Below are 21495 nucleotides of genomic sequence, written 5' to 3' on the forward strand. Positions count from 1 at the left end.
GCATGTCCTGTCTTTTGAGAGTCCTAAGAAACTCCAAGCTGTCTGCCAAATAAGAGTTGACAAACTTTGGCTTATCAGAATATTCTGCTAAGGCCTGTATTGTAATATTTCTGTTGGGGGAAGGGAGAAATGAAATTTAAGAAGGAAACTTTGTAATTGGCTCAGAGGCTGTGTTCCTGACATTAGATGACAATTTGGTTTTAATATCAAAAACCCGCTCCAAGCTATAGATTAGGATGGCTTGGGTAAAATTCTTTAGTCGGGGTTTAGAACCAAATGGACAGCCACCTCCCTAGATCCCTTCTCAGCAGTTATAAGGATTTATTATTTGTTGTATTAATCTGATAATTTAACTAATTTTAGCATTTAATTCCAATTAAAAATAGACTTCCTTAGTGATTTGAACATTATTATCTTAGCTGTAGTTCGGTTTAGTAGTAGCTTACCTTTGGTGATACATTTACTTAATTTTATTTTTGTTTAATAGCTTTAATAAAATTGATAAAAGGATACTGAGTCAGATTTCCGTCAATCAGCAACATTGGTCCAGAATCCTTGAGGCTCTGGCTGGATGTTAGCTGGCCAGCCTTAAGCCAGACCACCTTCCCACAATTAATCTTTGGTTTTCACAAACACCGTGTGGACCAGAGACCCCCACACAGGTGGGCTCACTGCAGCACCTGTGGCCACAGCGAAACAACACGATCTTCCAGTGCCCCCTCAATTCAAGCAACAACTGCCACACCATAACGCCCAGCCAGCACGCCCATTCTCTGTTCCATGGGACTCTACCTTGTCAGCCTGAGTCTTCTGCTGAGCTGCTAGGCTCCCACCCATAACAGAATAAACATTGATCCACCCATCAAAAGAGGCAGCGGAGAAGACTGATGGATTCCGAGGGCACCACTGGACATCAAAGCACCACTGGCTCTGAGTGGGCAGCTCATAAATCACCTAACATAAATAGAGAGGAGGCAGAATGTTACAAGGAACAGTCACTTGTTTTCCCCCAAGCCACTTACGCATGGCAGGTCTGTCACACATTCCTGACATCTCACCATGCATAATGCAGATCATGATCATGATCAACTTCCTTGTAGTCCACCAGTTAGGGCACACTGCAGGTGCAATATTTCAGAGTAACTAGCATCAACACCAGGAGGCCCCAGAGAGCTGCAGTGTGTAAGAGAAGAAGGGTTTGGGCTGCAGAGTGAAATTGATTTGGAATGTGGAACTCTAGTCAGCTTCACTCTCTGTTTTCAAAGGCTATGACTAGCCTTGGGGTGGCATGTATCCTGCTAGCACCACACCTGCAGCTACACACCACAACGGAAGCCTCCGCAGCAGGGGGAGAGTCTGGAAGCAGAGAGACAGAGGGACACTATGCTGCAAAACCAGTGTAGATGTGCGGGTCATAGTTTGGGTACACAGAGAGCCCACATAGGGTATATACCTAGAGGTTCAGGTATAGGGCATTCTAATCTACTAGCCTAGCCTGCACCTCTCCAGCCACACTGCTATTTTTACCCATGCTAGCTGGGTGTGCAAGCGTCTGTATGCGACACACCACCACAAGTGTAGACAGACATACTTAAAGTGCTTCTGCCCCCAGCACTGTAATATGGTAGCACCTGCTGTCAAGGGAAGGAGATACCCCAGAAGAAAAATAGCAACAAAAAGGGAGAAATAAACCAACAAAAGAAAAGTCCTGGGGTAGAGAGACAGACAGCACGCGTTCTCGCTCTCTCCAGAATGGGCACTGGAATGGTTTGGAGAATGCACCAAAGTGGGACAACATGTTAAATGACAAACCCTTGGCACAGCATGCAAATACATACCAGGCAGAAAGTGTGTACTTGCTGCCATGGAATCAAACCTGCAACGCACCTCACCAATGCAGGAGTTCCAGCACAATATCCGGTTGTCTTTGGCACTACTGAGAAGGAGCTCAGGGTCAGCCTGGCACCAAGAGATAGACAGGATTCCCCTGAAACAGACCAGACGTAACATAGTCACTCCATGAAAGCAAGAAGGTCCCACTCCCTATTCCAGTCACACTGTAGCAGCTTATGTGGACACTTTAGCACAGCAGTAGCATTGCTACATCACTTCTCTGCCTCAGTCAGACTAGAATGAAACTCAGACATCTCTGCTCCTCAATTAAAAAGCCAGACAGCTAGACCCTGAAAGATGGGAATCCTCTGAGAGGCAGAGCAACAGCTAGGCTCCTACCTTGTGTGCCCCTCCAGCTGGCTCAAAGGAGAGGTGGCAAAGCGTAGGTCCCATATCTGGATCACCGGCATGCGGTCGTCCTCAGAGGAAAGGACCAGCTGGGTAGCAACTTCTGGGTGCCAGGCCATTCCCGAGCAGTGCATCTGAGGACACAACAGCATAGGCTGACAACACGGTAGAGCTGACTGATAACAAATGAAGGCTGAGTTTACACTAATCAGTTAGGTCAAGGTAAGGCAGCTCACCTCTACCTAATTATGTCAGTGTCCACACTACAGCCTTGTTCTGCCCATATAAGTGCCCTATTACAACGACATAATAAATCCATCTCCACAAGAGGTGTAGCGCTTATGTTGGTGTAGTTAAGGCGATGCAGTGTCTGTGAAGACTGTTAGCTGTCTTGTCAATTTCAGGGCTGGAGTTGTGAAATTGACAAGAAAGCCCAGCACCTGGGTCCCCAACCAGGCTGCTGCCAGGTCTCTGCTCCAAGCTGGGCTGCCACCCACGCTCCCGGCTTGGGCTGTTTCCTGGGCTCCCTGCTGTCCCCTGGGGTCCTGACTCCATGCTTCTGGTGGGGAGCCCAGCTGGCCCCCCAGCCCCCTCCTGGCTGGGAGCCTGGCTGCCTCCTCCCAGGATCCCCCTCTGAGAGCACGACAACCAACCGGACTCCAGGCATGAATCTCCCCGCTGGAGGCAAGAAGCCTAGAGAGCAGGTGGCCCCCAACACTGCCCCCTCTTCAGTTGGTGGGAGCGCTCATGGTGAGGACACACATCACCGACAGAAGGAGGGTAGTGTGGACATCAGCCACCACAATAATTACTGCAATGGCTGTAAATTGACTTAACATAGGTCGATTTAAGATTGTAGTGTAGACATGCCCTCAGTGGCCCAGAGACATAACACTTAGCACTTAACTCTCCAGAGCACTAGAGACCGGCTAAATTTCATAACACCCCCATGTGAAAGGTAAACATTCCCCACCAGTTACACAGATGGGGAAACTAAGCAGACATATGTAGGGGCTGGCTCAGAGCCACACAGGAAATCAGTAGCAGAGCCAGGATTAAAACTCTCAAGTACCCTGATCAGTCCACTAGACCATACTCCTCTTAGGAATGAGCTAGAACTCCAGGGCAAGCGCACCCCAGGCAAAGGTAGAGCAAAGGGTCTCATTTCTCACTTGGTTAGCATGCAGGGACTTTTTCTTTTCTTTCCTTTCACCAGCCATGGAGCTTCTAACGCAATCTTTGCTCAAGGAACAGTTTTCCCCATCTGCCTTGTAGATGGAGATCCCAGACTTGCCTCTGTAGCACACAACTCACCCCAGCAAGGTCACATGTTCACCTGACTGCTGGCCCAGACACACAAGAATCTGGCTCTCCCCTCCTCAGAGAAACATTTGCAACAGCAATGGGACATACGGAAACATCAGACACTTGGGCTGCAGCTCCTCTGCTCTCTGACAGATTGGTGCCTTTCTTTCTTTCCTTCACTGCTTTAACGTGAACCTAGTGCTGGTGGAAGGTGCAGGTTCCCAGCCCAGGAGAGTGCTGCCCTGTGTTCACCCCATGTACAGCACAGCAGCAGCGTCAATTACCCACACACCTCCCACATGCCTGTGTGCCTCAAAACTGATCTGGAGGGAGCACGCTAAGGAGCAGGCAGGTAGTTTGTTCCCATGGCCCATTTGATCCTTTGTTTCTCTCCTCAGCATGATAAGAGGGACAAACAACAGGACCCTCTGGGCCACCGTGGTGGCACAGAATCCCTAAGGTGTAAGAATGCCCCGGCCAGGCTCTCTTGCACATCAGATGCCCCGTGCAAAGGTGCATCCCATGGGAGGGGTAGGTACTGCAGAGTCATCCCTGCCATTTGCACAGAAGGCCTCTTGCTCCGGGGTTATTCCCCCAGGGTCCCATGCAGCTCCTTTGCACTGGTGGGCTGCAGGGCAACAGAGAATCCAACCCTGGGAGGCCAGCCCACAGTCCTTCCCCCACTCACTCTGTTGCTGTGGTCACTGATTTTGATGATGGGCTCGTTCTTCCTGAGGTCCCACACGACAGCCTTCCCACTGGGGTGAGCGGAGGACAGGATGTGCTGCACCTGACGATTCCAGGACACCACGCTGATGTCTTCTTGAGGCTGACGAGGTAAGAGAGGCCACAGATTCATTATACCCGTATGGGAGAATGGGGTTCCCCATCACTGACTTGACTCAGAGCGCACTAAGGGCTCAAACGCATTCCCAGAGGATCTATAGATTCTGTGCCACAATCACTGATTGATTGAGTTGCTGATCAAGTAGAAAACATCAGCAGCACTGAAGGCAACCAGCTAGGGCCGGGGAAGCCTTTAGGTGGAGAACACTAAGGAAAACGCCATTCTGAATGGGAACATTCCCTAGGAAAGGCCGTGAAGTTTGGGAAGCATATACTGGATTCCATGCCACAGTCTGTATCGGCCACGTGTGTCATACATCATTAATGCCAACGTGAAACAATGCAATCAGACAGGGCAGAAGGGTTCAGCAGCCTGGGATGTACAGAGATTAGGCTGCAGCCTAGAGACCTCAGTGAGAGCACACATGGGAAGAGGACCTGTTGCAGCATCTCAGGAGCGCACAGAATCAAGGGCTAACTCCCCTCACCCTATCATAATGCACAAGGCAGGCAAGGAGGGTGTTCTGTCCCAGGAGAGGCTCAGCAGTCTTTTCACTTAGTGAATGACAACAGCTAATTGTGTTGCTCACAAGGGGGAGCTTGCTTATAAATCACTATTGGAAAGGGCTGCTTCCCCTTTAAAGCCAAGGGACACCATCCAGGAGTGACAGATGAGCCCCCGCCCCACCTATCGCTTGTTGGCTGTGCTATGGTATTGAAGCCTCTGGTGTCTCTCAAGGTCACTAGCAGAACCCTTATTTCCCCAGAAAGGCCCAATAAGCGTATTACGGAGAGCCTGACCTGCCCAGCTAGATGATGTAACACACTGATTGGTTATCTTGTTCAAATCCATCTATGCAAAGTCTCCATAGAGAACTTATCCCAGCCCAGCAGCGCACCCACCAACACCGCACAACCTCCCTCTTGCCACGTGGACCACCTCTGCCGTCTCCCAGAAAAGAGGCCCGCTCTTAGGTTCTGATCCATTTCCCCAGCGACTGATTGGGTCTGTTCCATGCCCCACCTATCAGATGGATCCCAGATTGTTACTGGAGTGGGATCACTCCCCGCTCCCTCCAGTCTCAGGTATCTGTCCAGGGACGCAGCACTTCTAGTGAATAAGGACCCTGACCACGGAGAAGCCCCTTTACCTGAGATTTAGCCCCTGGTGTCATTGGCACACTGAAGTTATTTAAGTCCCAGATGTAAATTTCAGAATCGTTGGCCCCAGAGGCTAGGAGGTTACACTGCAGGGAAAGCAAAAGCACTGTTATCTCTCCACTCACAACATCCATGGGGGAAGAGAACGGATATCCTTAGACTAACCACAATCAAAGAAAACAACAAAATGATAGGAGGTGTGAGCTAAGTGGAATCATACATCACTGGTACGGCCCAGCACAGAACGCATCCCTGCTCGGGCAGTGGGCCCCCACCGGCAAACGTGCCCACAGTACAAAGGGGAAGGGAGACGAAACCCCAAGTGGACCTTAGGGACTGGGGTGAGGGAGGAGAAGAGCGCTGCAATTATTTTATATCTCTGGCACCTGCTACCCCAAACAATCCCAAAATACTGAGCAGATTGGGCAGACTGACCACAAACAGGGATCTCTGAAACGCAGCCATTGGCAAGGTGGGAAAAGGAAGCTATTTAACAGTGCACTGTGACAACAGGTTGGAGTTAGAAATGACACCTGTACTCCACTGGGTCTGCAGGGGGAGTGTTGGGGAGCAGAGAGGAATTATCCAGTCATGGTCCCAGACGCCTTTCCAGTCCTCCCCTCTTTGGCTGTGGATCACATCTGCTTTTTTTGCCTAGTAACCTGCACGTTCAGAACAGATGTACAGCCTGACTTCCCCCGGCACACCCTGCCAAGGGGCAGAATGCCACAGCTTCCCTGTCCGACTAAACACAGCTCAACGGCTGAGAGCCAAAGGCATTCCAAGCTCCAGGAAGGTGCAGAGCATCCACAAGGACGGCGGCTAGCCCTGAATTGGCATCTAGGTCTTTGTGACCATCAGACACCCCAGCATTCAGACTAGGATATATGCGTCTTACAATAGTGCCTAGATTCTCCAACCATGATCAAAGCCTCACTGTGCTAGGCACTGTACAAACACATACTAAGTGTATCCCTGCCGCAGAGAACTAACTGACTAACTAGACAAGACAAAGGGAGTATTGCCCATCTGTAAAACTGAGATGCTAACAGAGGCACAGAGAGATGAAGTGATTTGTACAAGGTCACACAGGGAGTCTGGAGCACTGAACCTAGATCTCCTGAGTTCCAGTTGAGTGCCTTTACAAACAGCCCCTTCTTTGCTCCAGTCTACAGGCTGTCCACTCAAGACTTAATCCCTCTGAACATGGGAGCTAGTCAGTGGGGAAGCCAGGATGGCTGCGCCAGGTCATGGTAGAAGGCAGCTGTAACATTTCACAGACTGCGCACCTGGAAAGGATTAAAGTCAAGAGCTCGAACGGGACCAGTGTGCTTCTCCCTCCGTCCGATCACAGGCTCTGTCCCCGACGTCAGAATCTGGGTTGCGCTGAACAGCGTTAGCACTCCATTATCCCCTCCACCAGCAATCACCCCAGAGGAATCAGAGGGCCCGTTTCCAAAGCTGCCCCAGATCAGCTTGTGAAACCTAAGGAGAGAAAAGAAACCTGGCCAGAGTAAAGTCAGGGCAGAGCAACAGCATCTGACATGAGTCAGTTCATGCTAACTCACGCACAGGCACCTTTGCTAAGAATCCCAGCACCAGGGGATGATGCTCCCGGCTCACACCCATCAGACATCCCAAGAGGTATCCCATCACCCTCCATCTCAAAGGGCAATGGGTCCTCATCACTCAAGAGCTGTGCCCCCCCCCCCAACACCTTCCAAGGTGAAGAATTGCAAATGTCAGCCCAGTACAAGCTGAGCTACATTAGGGACTTTGCACAGATGTAGCTACACCGATCTAAACACCCAGTTTAAATACACTGCCCCGACTGGATGTGGGAATCAGCGGGTGAGATTCTCTGACCTGTGTTATACAGGAGGTCAGATTAGATGGTCATAATTGCTCCTTGTAGCCTTGAATTCTGTGGAAATATCCTGGGTGGAAACCAGGGTATGTGGCACCACTGCAAGCCCTGCTTTGTATCAGCAGATACATCTACACTGGGTGTCTGCACTGCTGTAGCTCTGTGGTGTAAATATCCCTGAACCTCAGGACTGCCTCCAATTAATAAATTGTCTGGTGAATAGGTTTACCATCAGCCCCTTCCTGCCCAGTATCATTACTCCATCTCATGGCCTTTTAATTTCATATCCTCATCAAAATATTACATGGGATGTGGGTCAATAGTCACCACTCACCCACCACCCCTAGCAACCCTATGGCACCTTCAGATTTCCCCACTGATCAATGTGGATGTACCATGGTCCTCCATCTGAACCGATGAGTTGCCAAACTCTTCCCACCTTGCCAAGCTGTGCAATGCGCATGCATTGGAGGACTGGTGCTGGACAGGATTCTTTCCAGGCCCCAACATGTGATCGGCTTCACCCTGAAGATCTGAACACCCCCCGCATCTCGCCCTGCACTGATCATTGGTCAGATCAGCCACTGTACCAACACGTTAGCAGGAAGCGCCAGTACCTGTTGGAAGCAGGAAGGATTCCTCTGCACTTCATGTCCAGGGAAGGGTCCCTGAAGTCAATCTCAAAGACTTCCAGGGTGGCATTTGTACTGAAGGAGGCATCCAGCTGCTGAGCAGATGTTCCTAAGCAAAAGTACGCAGAGAGGGGACACAGGTGAGAACTCTCAATGGGCCCCGGGTACAGAAAGAACAAGGATTTTGCAAGGCAAAATAAGCCAATTCTTTAAAGACGGTCAGTATTACCATGGTCCTGTGGGAGCATTCTGCCTGCACGTACAACTTAGAGAACCACGTTAAGACAAAGGCTTTAAAAAGAGATCAGATCTTTCTCAAGAAATTCTGATCATGAGAATTTTAATTAAATGTGCCTTTCTCTTTGAACAAAGCAGCCCCTGTGCCTGCTCCCTACAATACTTCCAGCCTCACCCACTAAGGCCCTGTCTTCTGTACTAATGCAGCTATTTCAGGGACCCTGGTTACAATTATGGTTCCAATTTGTACTGCAGACTGGACCTTAATTGTGTTCATGAAGTCTTGGTCAGACCTTCAAGATCTAATTCACATCAGAGGTTCCTTAACTGGGGCTCCTCAAACACTTGCTGATGGTCCATGGAGAGTTGGCTGGTAATGTGATGCTGGTTCTCTTCCCTGTTTCCGGCTGCTACATTCAAATAAAAGCAGCTAAAGATATATTGAGTAATTTCCTAATTAACTTTCCCATGCAAGCAAGTGCTGTAGTTGCTACAGGGATGTTATTCGATTGCCAATGGGAAAGGAGGTGCACAGGAGACATACCCTATAGAAAAGTGATCCAAACTATGAAATTTTGCAGCTCCTGATCTAGAGGGACTACAGCCAGTGCTCCTGGGCTGACCATGGATGTAGCCTGGTTACAAAACACAATTAAGGATCAGTCTAGATTGCAAATTGGAACCATACTTATAATCAACTGAACTTTAGCCAGTTGCCCAGACCTGCTTGTGTCTGTCGTGTAGAGAGGCTCTGATAGCCAGAACCGAAGAAAGTCTGTGAAAGTGAATTGGCAAAAAGTAATGCAAGATGGGAGCCCAGACTGCCCTAGACAGGAGAGACAGCTCGCTTGTTGTCACGCTGTAGCAATGTCAGGTCATCAGCTCCTCATTTACACCAGCCTGTACTGCTGCCAATCCAAGGAATTTGCACACACTGCAAATCAGATATTAAAGGCACATTGCTAAGTGTTTAAATGAAACCTAAAGTTTGGGGGCTGAACCATGCAAATAGAAACAGCTTGGAATTCCATTGCGAACAACTTCATATTGATTGTTCACTTTGCAGTGTTGGGAACCCAAAAGCAATAGCATCTGAAGACCAGGAAGTGAAACTGACCATACTGAAAGAGAACATTAGTCTGTGGTCCAGTGTCTAAACTGAGTGAAGTGAGAAGAAATACATGGTGAAAAGCAAGCGCCTGATTTGTAAGGTCCTATCATGTTGAATAATTGGAGATGTTTACACAGTCAAATAAAGCGCGAAGTCATTTTAAAATATGTGGCACTAGATTTTTAAAAAGTGATCAGTTGCCTAAATTTATATATAAGAACAGCCATACTGGGTCTGACCAATTGTCCATCTAGCCCAGTATCCTGTCTTCTGACAGGTTTCAGAGTAGCAGCCGTGTTAATCTGTATTCGCAAAAAGAAAAGGAGAACTTGTGGCACCTTAGAGACTAACAAATTTATTTGAAAAGGAGTACTTGTGGCACCTTAGAGACTAACAAATTTATTAGAGCATAAGCTTTCGTGAGCTAAAGCTCACTTCATCGGATGCATTTGGTGGAAAAAACAGAGGAGAGATTTATATACACACACACAGAGAACATGAAACAATGGGTTTATCATACACACTGTAAGGAGAGTGATCACTTAAGATAAGCCATCACCAACAGCAGGGGGGGGAAAGGAGGAAAACCTTTCATAGTGACAAGCAGGTAGGCTAATTCCAGCAGTTAACAAGAATATCAGAGGAACAGTGGGGGGTGGGGTGGGAGGGAGAAATACCATGGGGAAATAGTTTTACTTTGTGTAATGACTCATCCATTCCCAGTCTCTATTCAAGCCTAAGTTAATTGTATCCAGTTTGCAAATTAATTCCAATTCAGCAGTCTCTCCTTGGAGTCTGTTTTTGAAGCTTTTTTGTTGAAGTATAGCCACTCTTAGGTCTGTGATCGAGTGACCAGAGAGATTGAAGTGTTCTCCAACTGGTTTTTGAATGTTATAATTCTTGACGTCTGATTTGTGTCCATTCATTCTTTTACGTAGAGACTGTCCAGTTTGGCCAATGTACATGGCAGAGGGGCATTGCTGGCACATGATGGCATATATCACATTGGTAGATGCGCAGGTGAACGAGCCTCTGATAGTGTGGCTGATGTGATTAGGCCCTATGATGGTATCCCCTGAATAGATATGTGGACAGAGTTGGCAACGGGCTTTGTTGCAAGGATAGGTTCCTGGGTTAGTGGTTCTGTTGTGTGGTGTGTGGTTGCTGGTGAGTATTTGCTTCAGATTGGGGGGCTGTCTGTAAGCAAGGACTGGTCTGTCTCCCAAGATCTGAGAGAGCGATGGCTCGTCCTTCAGGATAGGTTGTAGATCCTTGATGATGCGTTGGAGGGGTTTTAGTTGGGGGCTGAAGGTGATGGCTAGTGGCGTTCTGTTGTTTTCTTTGTTGGGCCTGTCCTGTAGTAGGTGACTTCTGGGTACTCTTCTGGCTCTGTCAATCTGTTTCTTCACTTCAGCAGGTGGGTACTGTAGTTGTAGGAATGCATGATAGAGATCTTGTAGGTGTTTGTCTCTGTCTGAGGGGTTGGAGCAAATGCGGTTATATCGTAGCGCTTGGCTGTAGACAATGGATCGAGTAGTATGATCTGGATGAAAGCTAGAGGCATGTAGGTAGGAATAGCGGTCAGTAGGTTTCCGATATAGGGTGGTGTTTATGTGACCATCGCTTATTAGCACCGTAGTGTCCAGGAAGTGGATCTCTTGTGTGGACTGGTCCAGGCTGAGGTTGAGGCGGAACCACCTGATCAACATCCTCTACAGCAAACAAGGAAAGATTAAGAATGAGCTCTCAAAACTGGATACTCTCATAAAGAACCAACCTTCCACACAAACTTCCTCGTGGCTGGACTTTACAAAAACTAGACAAGCCATTTACAAAACACACTTTGATTCTCTACAAAAGAAAAAGGACACTAAGCTATCTAAACTACTATATGCCACAAAGGGCCACAACAATGGTTCCCGTAACCCACCCAGCAATATTGTTAATCTATCCAACTATACTCTTAGCCCAGCGGAAGAATCTGTCCTATCTCGGGGCCTCTCCTTTTGCCCCTCCACCCCCACGAACATGATACAGTTCTGTGGTGACCTAGAATCCTATTTTCGACGTCTCAGACTCAAGGAATATTTCCAACACACCTCTGACCAACATATTAACCCACAGAGACCTTCCTGCCAACACTACAAAAAGAAGGATTCTGGGTGGACTCCTCCTGAAGGTCGAAACAGCAGCCTGGATTTCTACATAGACTGCTTCCGCCGACGTGCACGACCTGAAATTGTGGAAAAGCAGCATCGCTTACCCCATAACCTCAGCCATGCAGAACACAGTGCCATCCACAGCCTCAGAAACAACTCTGACATCATAATCAAAAAGGCTGACAAAGGAGGTGCTGTCGTCATCATGAATAGGTCGGAGTATGAACAAGAGGCTACTAGGCAGCTCTCCAACACCACTTTCTACAAGCCATTACCCTCTGATCCCACTGAGAGTTACCAAAAGAAACTACAGCATTTGCTCAAGAAACTCCCTGAAAAAGCACAAGAACAAATCCGCACAGACACACCCCTGGAGCCACGACCTGGGGTATTCTATCTGCTACCCAAGATCCATAAACCTGGAAATCCTGGACGCCCCATCATCTCAGGCATTGGCACCCTGACAGCAAAATTGTCTGGCTATGTAGACTCCCTCCTCAGGCCCTTCGTTACCAGCACTCCCAGCTATCTTCGAGACACCACCGATTTCCTGAGGAAACTACAGTCCATTGGTGATCTTCCTAAAAACACCATCCTAGCCACTATGGATGTAGAAGCCCTCTACACCAACATTCCACACAAAGATGGACTACAAGCCATCAGGAACAGTATCCCCGATACTGTCACGGCTAACCTGGTGGCAGAACTTTGTGACTTTGTCCTGACCCATAACTATTTCACATTTGGTGACAATGTATACCTTCAAATCAGCGGCACTGCGATGGGTACCCGCATGGCCCCACAGTATGCCAACATTTTTATGGCTGACTTAGAACAATGCTTCCTCAGCTCTCGTCCCCTAATGCCCCTACTCTACTTGCGCTACATTGATGACATCTTCATCATCTGGACCCATGGAAAAGAAGCTCTTGAGGAATTCCACCATGATTTCAACAATTTCCATCCCACCATCAACCTCAGCCTGGACCAGTCCACACAAGAGATCCACTTCCTGGACACTACGGTGCTAATAAGCGATGGTCACATAAACACCACCCTATATCGGAAACCTACTGACCGCTATTCCTACCTACATGCCTCTAGCTTTCATCCAGATCATACCACTCGATCCATTGTCTACAGCCAAGCGCTACGATATAACCGCATTTGCTCCAACCCCTCAGACAGAGACAAACACCTACAAGATCTCTATCATGCATTCCTACAACTACAGTACCCACCTGCTGAAGTGAAGAAACAGATTGACAGAGCCAGAAGAGTACCCAGAAGTCACCTACTACAGGACAGGCCCAACAAAGAAAACAACAGAACGCCACTAGCCATCACCTTCAGCCCCCAACTAAAACCCCTCCAACGCATCATCAAGGATCTACAACCTATCCTGAAGGACGAGCCATCGCTCTCTCAGATCTTGGGAGACAGACCAGTCCTTGCTTACAGACAGCCCCCCAATCTGAAGCAAATACTCACCAGCAACCACACACCACACAACAGAACCACTAACCCAGGAACCTATCCTTGCAACAAAGCCCGTTGCCAACTCTGTCCACATATCTATTCAGGGGATACCATCATAGGGCCTAATCACATCAGCCACACTATCAGAGGCTCGTTCACCTGCGCATCTACCAATGTGATATATGCCATCATGTGCCAGCAATGCCCCTCTGCCATGTACATTGGCCAAACTGGACAGTCTCTACGTAAAAGAATGAATGGACACAAATCAGACGTCAAGAATTATAACATTCAAAAACCAGTTGAGAACACTTCAATCTCTCTGGTCACTCGATCACAGACCTAAGAGTGGCTATACTTCAACAAAAAAGCTTCAAAAAACAGACTCCAAGGAGAGACTGCTGAATTGGAATTAATTTGCAAACTGGATACAATTAACTTAGGCTTGAATAGAGACTGGGAATGGATGAGTCATTACACAAAGTAAAACTATTTCCCCATGGTATTTCTCCCCCCCACCCCACCCCCACTGTTCCTCTGATATTCTTGTTAACTGCTGGAATTAGCCTACCTGCTTGTCACCATGAAAGGTTCCCCCCCCCCCCCCCCCCCCCCCCCCGCTGTTGGTGATGGCTTATCTTAAGTGATCACTCTCCTTGCAGTGTGTATGATAAACCCATTGTTTCATGTTCTCTGTGTGTGTGTATATAAATCTCTCCTCTGTTTTTTCCACCAAATGCATCCGATGAAGTGAGCTGTAGCTCACGAAAGCTTATGCTCTAATAAATTTGATAGTCTCTAAGGTGCCACAAGTACTCCTTTTCTTTTTGCGAATACAGACTAACACGGCTGCTACTCTGAAACCAAAAATTTATTTGAGCATAAGCTTTCGTGAGCTACAGCTACATTCTGACAATAGCCAATGCCAGGTACCTTTATGCTTTACATGGGCTCGTTTAGACGTTAGATCAGAAAGGTCTGAGAATTTACGCTCTGAAAAGCGGTCTCCTTCAAGGTCTCAAGCTGGGCATCCAAAAGTCACTAGTCACCTTTTAAAAAAAACATAGATCCTGATATTTATCTTGCCAATATCACTTTAATCAGCTCAAAAAAGAATTCAAGTGGTTCTTGATGGAATACAAGATGGTCCTGTCTCTGTGCACTGCACATAATGGATGGATATGCCACCTGTGTGGCTCCCACTTTCATTCTCACATGAATCCTATGGCTAGGGGGAACTGTACCTGTCGCTAGGTAGATGGGGTGATTGCTTGCTGGACTCCACACCTGAACAGCTGTTCGCTCAATTTCCTTTAGCTTCATTTTCTGGATTCTAGAAGAGATGTATACTGGGGTTAGCACAGTCTTGCAGCATCAGCATGGAAATTCACACCAACCCTGCCACAAAATCTACTTGCCTACCTGTAAAATGCTCAAATAAATACTGGTGGGTGAATAGCATTTAGCAGGGCCGAGTTGGGGTGTTTGGGAATTCATTTAAAAAATCCAAATTAACCCAGGTTCCAGTATGTGACTCTACTTTGTGGCTTGAGCTCTTCCCATACTCTCATTACAGAGGACCCTCAGTTACAGGAAAGGGATCTAAATTACATACTTAAGTCTTCCGTCTGGGTTTGGTTTCATTTAGCTACAGAAAGGCATTCAAGCTAAGCTACTCACAGGGTTGTAAGCTCACTGAACATACTGATGTCAATACATACAAAGTTAAAATGAGCAGGGAAAATTCAAAACTCAAAAGAGATGTGGTAACATAGAACAAAGCAAACTGCTACATTATCTGATTTAGCTAATGCATGTTATTCTCACTTCCATATCATTGAAAGGACCAAAAGGAAATTCACTTGGAATTCTGCTTCAGTTTGTGAACAGTGAAATAAGTAGTCTCGTGGCTCAAAATCATGAAGTGACAATGACTCCCTCAGCGACCACAGGCAATTCACTCAGCATTTCAGTACAGGAGTTGCCCCTGCTTGCAAAATGGGAAAAAAGCTTCCCTAATTCTTGGGAAATGGGATTATACACCACTGCAATACACATAGCACAGTAATATACCAAACTCACCCATAGTCCACTGGCTATTGGAACACAGTTAGGACTGAGCTTTAGGATCAGGACTGAGCTCTAGAATCTGATGTGTATTACAAGTTTCTATAGAATAGACACCATAACACTCATTAGCATAGGCCAGACATAGGAAGTATCTGCATTTGATAGTTTGTCCTATCCATGCTAGAATTGGAATGAGTATTCCTAGCAGAGTTCTCTGTCATGGATGCTTTCTCTGATTTCAGGGGCCCATCCCCAAAAGCCAGTCAACGTGTATTAGACATCAGATTTGAAACCACTTCCAGCCTTAGTTCGGCCTATATGTAACCAGGGCCACTGATTAGCTGAAGTGTGTGCAGAGGGGGAGTCTGGTAGGCATTCCCAGTGTACCTGGAGCTAGCAAGCGGTAGGTCTGGTACCCTTCTTGTCCCTCTCCTCCACCAAAGGCCTTCCCCTCTCATTACAGGGCAGGGCACTTGATCAGAATTTCTTTAATGCTGTGAGTGTTAATCTGTTGTGGAATCTACTGAAGCTCATGCTACCTGCTGCCATTCTCATGCTAAACTCACCCTAATTTATCAGAGGCCCAGGGGGGATCTGAGTAGAGGCTATACAGCACAGATCACATGACCATTTCCCCAGGCATCCTAGGGCTCTGGGGTAGAAAGAGTCTCCCCCCAGCAGCAGCAGACAAAGCGGCTCATGGAAGACAGAGAGCTATACGTTTGTTCCCATGCCCTGAAGTGCATGCTCTGCCCCCTTCCCTTTTAGGCTCTATCAGACTCTCTGTCAGGCACGTATCTCTGGCATGGCTCCAGAAAAACCCTCATGGTCAGCTCTGCATACTAGTCATGGGGAGTGAAACTGAGATCAGTTTCCCCTACTTTTGGCACATGAGGGAGAGGGAAGCAGCAGGCACTTCCTGGAGGCAGGTAGAGCTGCCAAGCCTCTCCCTCCATCCCATGATGAGCACTCGTTGGACCACACTGATGTTAGAGATTGGGACAGAAGCTGGGGGCTTCTTTGAAGCTGCCTTACCTGGCTCTCTGCTGGCTCCTGCTTCCTCAGTGCAATCAACACAGGAGCAGGTTGTACACATGGGGTTCCCTGTCTCCTGCCTAGTAAAGGAGCCCCTCTACCAAGCAACACCACCCCAAAGCAGCTAGGAGGCCTCTTCCCTCCAAATTCATCACTGGAAGACAGGGAAGGGAATAGCAATCATCAGGACAGAGAAGAAAGGGACCATGGGCCACCACCAGGGAAGCAGCTGGGGTGAGTGGCACTTGAATAACATTTTTCAAGGTCTTCCCTGCCCTGTGTTGATTGCTGTTGCCTGGCATTTAACAGGCAAAAACAAAGAAAGCCCTGCTAGGAGGGGCTTACAATCTAAATTAGAGCAATGAAGCACAAATAAACTATAAAAGAATCTACAGTCTTGAGCCTGGCCAGGGAGGACATCACATGTACCCACAAGTATGTCAAGGGAAGGTCTTGCATCCAGTCCCCTAGAGACCACACCCAATGCCTAGGACAGTTGGTAGTCCCAACTCTGCTGATCTCAGCTACCCCAGCAGGACACAGCACACCAAAGACTGCATTGATTAGCCTGACTCTATATTAGCAATGCTGCTGCAAAGATCATTAACCTACGTCATTCTTCTCTGTGAATCCTCCAGTGGCTCCCCCTTCTGCAGGGCAGCAAACATAAGCTGCTGACATTCACTTTCAAGGCCCTTCACCGTCAATCCCTACTCTGCCTATCAGCTCTCATTAGCTACTGAGTTGTCGGTGCTCACCTTCGATCGGTCCCTGATGCCAGTATCCACTGCTCACTTGTTACATTTTCAAACACCTTTGTGCTTTCTCCCCCACTGCCCGCATGCTTGGGAGGTTCGCTGCATAAACATCCACAAAACCAATGTGTAATCCACCTTCAAATCCCTCCTCAGAACGCTCCTTTGCCATGATGTCTACAAAACACTTGACCCAAGATGCTGGTCAGTGTTCTCACTGTTTACTTGTACTCCCCCATCTGTCTGAATGCACCTATTAGCTCTTGTGTTATACTTAGATATCAATTCCTTGGGGAAAGGACCGGTCTGTATTTATATAGAGAGCAAAATGAGGTCCACACCTGGACTCCTAGATGCTACTGTAACATAAGTAATAATAATGGAGAGTGCGTCATTTGGACTAGCCAGATATTAGCAATACTAAGAGAGAGACCCTGGACCACGTTGTTGAAGAGGCTGCCAATCGAGAGCATGGGCATCCCTGGTTCTCAAGCCAGTGGAGTAGTTATGCTACCACATTTTATGTCAGCAGAACAAAGGAAGGCCGAAATAAAGTGGATTAGAGTGATCCAGCCAAGAGGTTACAATCTCACAGGCCTTCCAGGCATCTTCCATTTACTTCGGCTGAGAAATCAATTCAGGTCAAATGAACTGGCACTGGGGGCCATTTGAGGACAACAGTGTCTCACTCCGCAATAGGAGGGGTTTTCAGGACACCAATCTGCTGTTTCAGGCTTGAAGGCAAAACCGCAGCTCTGAGCCCTACACTGATAGGCAAGATCAAGGATAGTCAGTAACCAAGAGCCTTCAGAATTCCATGATGTTTCTGCACACTAAAAGAAAAGGAGGACTTGTGGCACCTTAGAGACTAACAAATTTATTAGAGCATACGCTTTCGTGAGCTACAGCTCACTTCATCGGATGCATAGCTCACGAAAGCTTATGCTCTAATAAATTTGTTAGTCTCTAAGGTGCCACAAGTCCTCCTTTTCTTTTTGCGAATACAGACTAACACGGCTGCTACTCTGAAACCTTTCTGCACACTGTATCTCTCTCTGTGTCCAGCACAGGATTAATGACCCTCGAAGTAAGGAAACAGTCTTCTAGCAACCTCTTCTGGCTGCTGTAGGAAGAGCCAGACAGCTGTGAAAAAATTAAATCAGCAGGATTCACAGGGAGAGTGCACCATCTGGCGTTCTATCTACATTCTAGAAGTAACATCTCAGGTCATTGAGAAAGTTCAGGCTACTCTCAAGATCTCTTTCATTAGTCATACCAATTCCTACACTATCTGCAGGAGGGGAGCAGTTGACAAATCCCAGGTAGCGACAAGTCTCAGCTGCTATTGACACTCAGCACTCCCGGAAGCCTCTCTTAGCCACGATCTGTTGCAAAGTGTCCTGATGGAAGTACTCTAGGAATGGGGGAAGCTAGGCCTAGCAGATCAGACAAGCCCCTTCCACCAGGAACACGAGGGAAGAGAAGGTACTATATTGAGATACCCAGCTGTCAAAATTAAAACCATCTCTCTTGTCTTCTTGATGGATCATACAGACACTGCTAAAGGAGGCGGCAGTATGTCATCTACACAGGAAACACAGGTGCCCAGCTACTGTAGTGATGGAGGCGTTATAAATAGCTGTAACTGATACTGTAGTAACAGCAATCAGAACCCCACAGCTGGCCTGATAACAGCATTCCCAATCCCCCTTTAATAAGATCAACTCCCTCTTTTACAATCCCAACACTGTCAATCTGAAATCCCTTCCTACAGACCTCCCTACCCAACCCAAATCTCAAAACTTCCTCCTAGAATTAACAATACCTAGCTCTTACATAGTACTTTTTGTCTTTAGCTCTCAAAGTGCTTTACTACAGAGGTCAGTACCCTTAGCTCAGTGTTACAGAAGGAAAAATGAGGCACAGAAAGGGAAGCCAATGACAGAACTGGGAATTAAGCCCAGGTCTCCTAAGTGCTAGTTCAGTGCCACACACACTAGGTTATCCTTAGGGCTTCTGTTTTTCTGGGCTTATTAATTTCATTTTTCAGAATTTATTTTTAGCAATTTTTGACTTCCAGGTAGATGTCCAAAATACAGGGCTTTCTGGGGCTCTCTTTATACATACACATAGTACTGTTTCAAACTGCACTGCACAGCGCACTAGGGAACCTTTAGTGTGCACCAGTAGGGTCTACACGGACCTACTAATGTGCTGTTATTGCACTTCAGAAACCACACCTTTGCAGTCCACATTACAGCTCTGTGTAGACAAGTGCTTAGCTACAAACCAGGGAGCATCACCTATATAAACAAACTGCACTGGGAAAGGGGTGAAGTCAGCATGAATTGAGTAATAATTTCCAGTGCTGACTGGATAAATGCAGATTTTTTTTTTTAAATTGAGGGTGTGTTTTATTGCTATTTATCAATTAAAACCTAAAATCAAAAGCCCTCACTATACTATATGCTCCTCTGTTTGGATTCCCTGATCTCTCGCTCCCCTAATTCTTACTGTCCTAGATTGAGCCTATTTTAATATATAAAAGTAAACATCAGGGCAGTAAGAACCTAAAGGGGAGACACTGGGACGGCTCCAAGTCCAGTTGCAAAGCCACTGCAGCTTGCAAGGAGGGTTTTTTTTTTGGAAGGCAGGACTCAGCATAACACACGGCAACCTACAAAGGGACTTCCTACCTTCCTTCAAGAATACAGGGCTAATACTCAGCGCAACATTGCACTGCGCTACACACAATGGACGGCTTAGCGATTACTGGACTGGGACACAGGAGACCTGGCATCACAATCCCAGCTCTGCCACTCACTTCCCGCGTACCCTTACACAATCTCACAAGTTAAAAACACCCTCCTATTCCTCCACCCTTTACCTGGGTCGCCTGACGAGTCTAAGCTCCTTGGGGCAGGGACTGTCTCTCACTAGGTGTCCGTACAGCGCTGAGCGCGGCTGGGCCCCTGGGTGCTACCGTACTACGGGGAACTACTGAAACTCCCCAGCCAGAGGGGCTCAGGGGGCTGCGGATGTGGCCACTAGCAGAGAGCTGCGCGGCGACCCACGCGTGAAAGCAGCCCGCAGGCAGGGCCCAGATCCCAGAGCGCCCACGCCACAGATCTCCAGCCCGTCCGTGGGGCGGCCGCACTCAGAGCCCCGGGCGGTCTCGTGGCTCAGCCCCTCGGGCGGAGACCCGGTTCTCAGAACCGGCCGGGGCGGCGCGGGGGCGGGACTGGAGCGCTCGGGTCAGAGCCGGGCCCGCGCCTGCGTGGGGGGGAGGGGAGGGATCGGCCGGGCGGGGGCGTGCTGGGGCCGGGCCTGGGTGGGAAGGGCCCGCGCCAGGGTCAGAGCTGGGGGTGGGGCAGGGAGCGGCCCTTACCGGCTCCGGTACCTTCCCTATCGCGACTCCTGACCCCGCGCGGCCGGGACTCCCTGCTCGATGGTGGCCGCCAACAGCCCGAAGAGTTCCGGCCGCGAAGCGCCTCCTGCCGATTAGTGCATAATATGACTCCTCCCCTCAGACACCCACTAACCCCGCCCCCAACTGGCGCATCAAACCCCTCCCCCCGTCTCTGCCCCCCGCATGCCCTGCGGCATCAACCCACCCGGGTATCATCCCCCAGAGCCTAGGCTTTCCCCCTCATTGCACAAACAGGGAACATCCCTGCCCCGCCCCTTCCCCGAGGCCCCGCCCCCGCTCGCTCCCTTCCCCCTCCCTCCGTCTCTCCCACCCTCGCTCACTTTCACCAGGCTGGAGTTTGGGGCGCGCGAGGGCTCCAGCTGGGGGTGCAGGCTCTGGGGTGGGGCCAAGGATGAGGGGTTTGGGGTGCAGGAGGGGGCTCTAGGCTGGGGTGCGGGCTCTGGGAGGGAGTTTGGGTGGGGGGGGGGACTCCAGGCTGGGGTAGAGGGTTGGAGTGTTGGGGGGGGCTCCGAGAGGGAGTTTGGGTGGGGGGGGACTCCAGGCTGGGGTAGAGGGTTGGAGTGTTGCGGGGGGGGCTCCGAGAGGGAGTTTGGGTGCGGGAGGGGACCCAGGCTGGGGTAGAGGGTTGGAGTGTTGCGGGGGGGGCTCCGAGAGGGAGTTTGGGTGCGGGAGGGGACCCAGGCTGGGGTAGAGGGTTGGAGTGTTGCGGGGGGGGGCTCCGAGAGGGAGTTTGGGTGTGGCAGGCGCCACCCCCACAGCTCCGATTACCCGTGGCTCCCAGCCAATGGGAGCTGCAGAGCTGGCCCTCAGGGCGGGGGCAGCGCACAGAGCCTCCCTGGCTGTGCATGCGCGTAGGGGCCACGAGGACCTGGCAGCTGCTTCTCAGAGCTGCGCTGAGCTAGGGCAGGCAGGCAGGGAGCCTGCCTTGGCCCCAGGCCCCCACTGCATTGCCACCTGGACTTTTAACAGCCTGGTTAGCGGTGCCGACCAGAGCCACCAGGGTCCCTTTTTGACCGAGCATCCGGACAAAAACCGGATGCTTGGCAACCCTACCAAGGGCCTCCCTTCACTGGGGCCTCAACTCCCCCACTGCCTCCCTCCACTGGGGCATCAACCCCCCTAGCCCTCCAGGACTCTGCTCCATGGGGCATCAACCTCCCCCCCCAC

At 49.1% G+C, this 21495-nt stretch overlaps 1 protein-coding gene across 6 annotated transcripts in view; it reads right to left on the reverse strand.

Annotated features, from left to right (window-relative positions):
• Positions 1-20441, reverse strand: part of SEC31B (SEC31 homolog B, COPII coat complex component) — a 44749-nt gene extending 24308 nt beyond the window's left edge. For 3 of the 6 annotated variants that reach the window (XR_006283027.1, XM_038409839.2, XM_043519912.1), the window contains exons 1-9: positions 20287-20441; positions 14283-14371; positions 8038-8161; positions 6843-7038; positions 5544-5639; positions 4235-4375; positions 2233-2375; positions 1888-1987; positions 793-954 (exon numbers count right to left, since the gene is read on the reverse strand). Coding sequence is in view for 5 of the 6 variants with exons in the window: in XM_038409839.2 (XP_038265767.1) it covers positions 793-954; positions 1888-1987; positions 2233-2375; positions 4235-4375; positions 5544-5639; positions 6843-7038; positions 8038-8161; positions 14283-14361 (1041 nt within the window). In the remaining variant the exon portion in view is untranslated. Of the gene's footprint in view, positions 1-792; positions 955-1887; positions 1988-2232; positions 2376-3413; positions 3590-4234; positions 4376-5543; positions 5640-6842; positions 7058-8037; positions 8164-14282; positions 14372-19785; positions 20125-20286 lie in introns of those variants that run through there. The other 3 variants (XM_038409841.2, XM_038409846.2, XM_043519913.1) reach the window with 3 other exon arrangements.
• Between the last annotated feature and the right edge of the window lie 1054 nt (positions 20442-21495).

Source organism: Dermochelys coriacea, chromosome 7 (assembly GCF_009764565.3).
Source record: "Dermochelys coriacea isolate rDerCor1 chromosome 7, rDerCor1.pri.v4, whole genome shotgun sequence".
NCBI classification, from domain to species: Eukaryota; Metazoa; Chordata; order Testudines; family Dermochelyidae; genus Dermochelys; species Dermochelys coriacea.